This window comes from Amphimedon queenslandica, unplaced genomic scaffold, assembly GCF_000090795.2.
Source record: "Amphimedon queenslandica unplaced genomic scaffold, v1.1 AMPQUscaffold_7996_Cont20057, whole genome shotgun sequence".
NCBI lineage: Eukaryota > Metazoa > Porifera > Demospongiae > Haplosclerida > Niphatidae > Amphimedon > Amphimedon queenslandica.
In genome coordinates this window covers 1-2,311 of record NW_003551724.1, presented here as the reverse complement: position 1 = coordinate 2,311, position 2,311 = coordinate 1, and the positions used below count along the sequence as shown (strand labels likewise).

The following is a 2,311-nucleotide window of genomic DNA, read 5'->3' as shown; positions in this document are numbered from 1 at the left end:
TATATTGCACAGAAAGGACTCATCCATAGGGTAAAGTTATGCATAAACTTTTATAATGCTTATCATTTTACTTGCAGGATTTAGCAGCTCGTAATGTCTTAGTTGGAGAAGGAGAAATATGTAAAGTATCAGACTTTGGCTTGATAAGAGAATTGCCAGCAAACATGTCCTCCTATCATAGCTCTACTCCAGTGCCTCTTCCAATTAGATGGATGTCTCCAGAAGCATTGTCAAATAAATGTTTCTCAGAAGCATCTGATGTATGGTCATACGGTGTACTGCAGTGGGAAATGTTTAATCCTAATGAACTCCCCTATGATTCCCTCGACAATTTTCAAGTATTTATGAAAATCCTGTAAATTTTGCAAGTTACTTACTTATTCATTCTTTTATCAGGTTGTGCTAAAAATAAAGGAAGGATACCAACTTACAATACCTAATGAATGTCCACAAACAGTAGCTAACATTATGAAAGCATGCTGGCAAACCGAACCACAATTAAGACCAAATTTTCACCAGATTACGACTATTCTTACAACAAAGATTTAACTAAAACTTCTTACTCTCTGCTACTTTGATAAAATATAATTAGCATTTTAGATCACTTGTATTATAGTTGTATATATTGTATAGATTTTTCAGTATTTAGCTTTAATGTGTAAAGTGTTTTTCAAAAATATTTTTTAGCCGTGCCAGGAGAGATGGGGGCAATGTAATGTATGAGTGAGATCATAGGTACTTTTGTGTATTAATTGTGCACAAACAATGAGTTTTGAATTTTTTCACTGCATGGAATTGAAAAAAACTGGTATTATTATTTATGGTTCATAGCTATGATATAAATATTTGTGATGATTAAATTTGTCTTCGGAGTTGTGCTGGCCAGCGCCGCGCCGCTAAAACAAGAAGGCGTGGTAAATACATTTTGTTCCCGCCTATATTTTTATGAGTCAGAGTCACGTTCAGTACAAGTAATGTAATGTTGTATTTTATCTCCATTATTATTGTTGCTATTTAGCTCAAATTATCTTTTAAAAGAATGAGTAGTGAAGGAGGAGGTAATAATGGCCAGCAAGATCGAGAAGACAGTGACCTTCTTACCATTAGACCATTGTAAGCCCCTCCCTCTTATTATTATTATTATTATTATTATTATTATTATTATTATTATTATTTACTTATGTTATTATTAATATTAGGGGAGCTGGACAAGAAGTGGGACGGTCGTGTATAATGCTTGAATTTAAAAACAAGAAAATAATGGTGAGATAATGATAATAAAAAATTAATTTTTATGAATAAGAATTTACACAATTTTAAAAAAATCATGAAATTAAATCCCCGTGAAAGATACTGGTACTATGCTACTAATGGTTGTAATTAGTTATTCTGCACTTTGCAAAACTTGTAATTAAAACATTATTATTATTATTATTATTATTATTATTATTAATTTATTAATTAATAGTTGGATTGTGGTATTCATCCTGGTTTATCTGGTATGGATGCACTTCCTTACACTGACATGATTGAATCAGACGAAATTGATCTGTTACTAATTACACAGTGAGTATTGAATTGTTGCATTTTTTATTTCATAATAATAATTATTATTATTATTTTTTATTTCTAATTATGTTGCTATAGTTTTCACTTGGATCATTGTGGTGCTTTACCATGGTTTCTAGAAAAGGTAATTTTATACATGCACAAACGCTTCTTTAAGATTTAAAATCTTGATGTAAATTTTTATTGCACATAGTTGGAATTTTTTTTTACAATTAACTACTAATTTTTATAGTGATCAGTTATATTACCCTTCATTAAGCATGCACATGGTTATTATTCTGATTCTCAATGCACAGACCACATTCAAAGGGAGGGTATTCATGACTCCAGCCACTAAAGCTATCTACAGATGGCTATTGTCTGATTATATTAAAGTCAGTAACATATCAAGTGACCATATGCTGTACACTGAGAAAGACCTGGAGAAGAGTATGGACAAAATTGAAATTATTAACTTTCATCAGGTCAGAGAAGAGAGTGAGAGAGGGAGGGGTAGGGAGAAAAGTGAGACAAATAAAAAATTTATTAGAGAAGGAAGTGGGAAAATGAGTTATTTTATTATTAAAAGAGTAGAAAATATTCTTGTTATTATTATTTTATTTTTATAGGAAGTCGATGTTAGTGGCATTAAATTCACAGCATATAATGCTGGGCATGTCTTAGGAGCAGCAATGTTCATGATAGAGATTGCTGGAGTTAAAGTATACACATTACATAACACTGTATACTATAACATGAGTCT

General features: G+C 31.0%; 2 protein-coding genes across 2 annotated transcripts; both read left to right on the top strand.

Moving 5' to 3' along the window:
• Positions 1 to 3: 3 nt before the first annotated feature.
• On the top strand, positions 4 to 704 carry LOC109591499 (ephrin type-A receptor 4a-like; the record flags this gene model as incomplete). Its single annotated transcript, XM_020007228.1, has 3 exons — positions 4 to 30; positions 78 to 338; positions 397 to 704. Coding segments are annotated over 3 exons (441 nt in total), but the record flags the coding sequence as incomplete, so codon positions are not given.
• A 227-nt stretch (positions 705 to 931) lies between these two features.
• On the top strand, positions 932 to 2,270 carry LOC109591498 (cleavage and polyadenylation specificity factor 73-like; the record flags this gene model as incomplete). Its single annotated transcript, XM_020007227.1, has 7 exons — positions 932 to 971; positions 1,019 to 1,113; positions 1,200 to 1,263; positions 1,469 to 1,566; positions 1,648 to 1,693; positions 1,866 to 2,033; positions 2,178 to 2,270. Coding segments are annotated over exons 2-7 (543 nt in total), but the record flags the coding sequence as incomplete, so codon positions are not given.
• Positions 2,271 to 2,311: the final 41 nt, after the last annotated feature.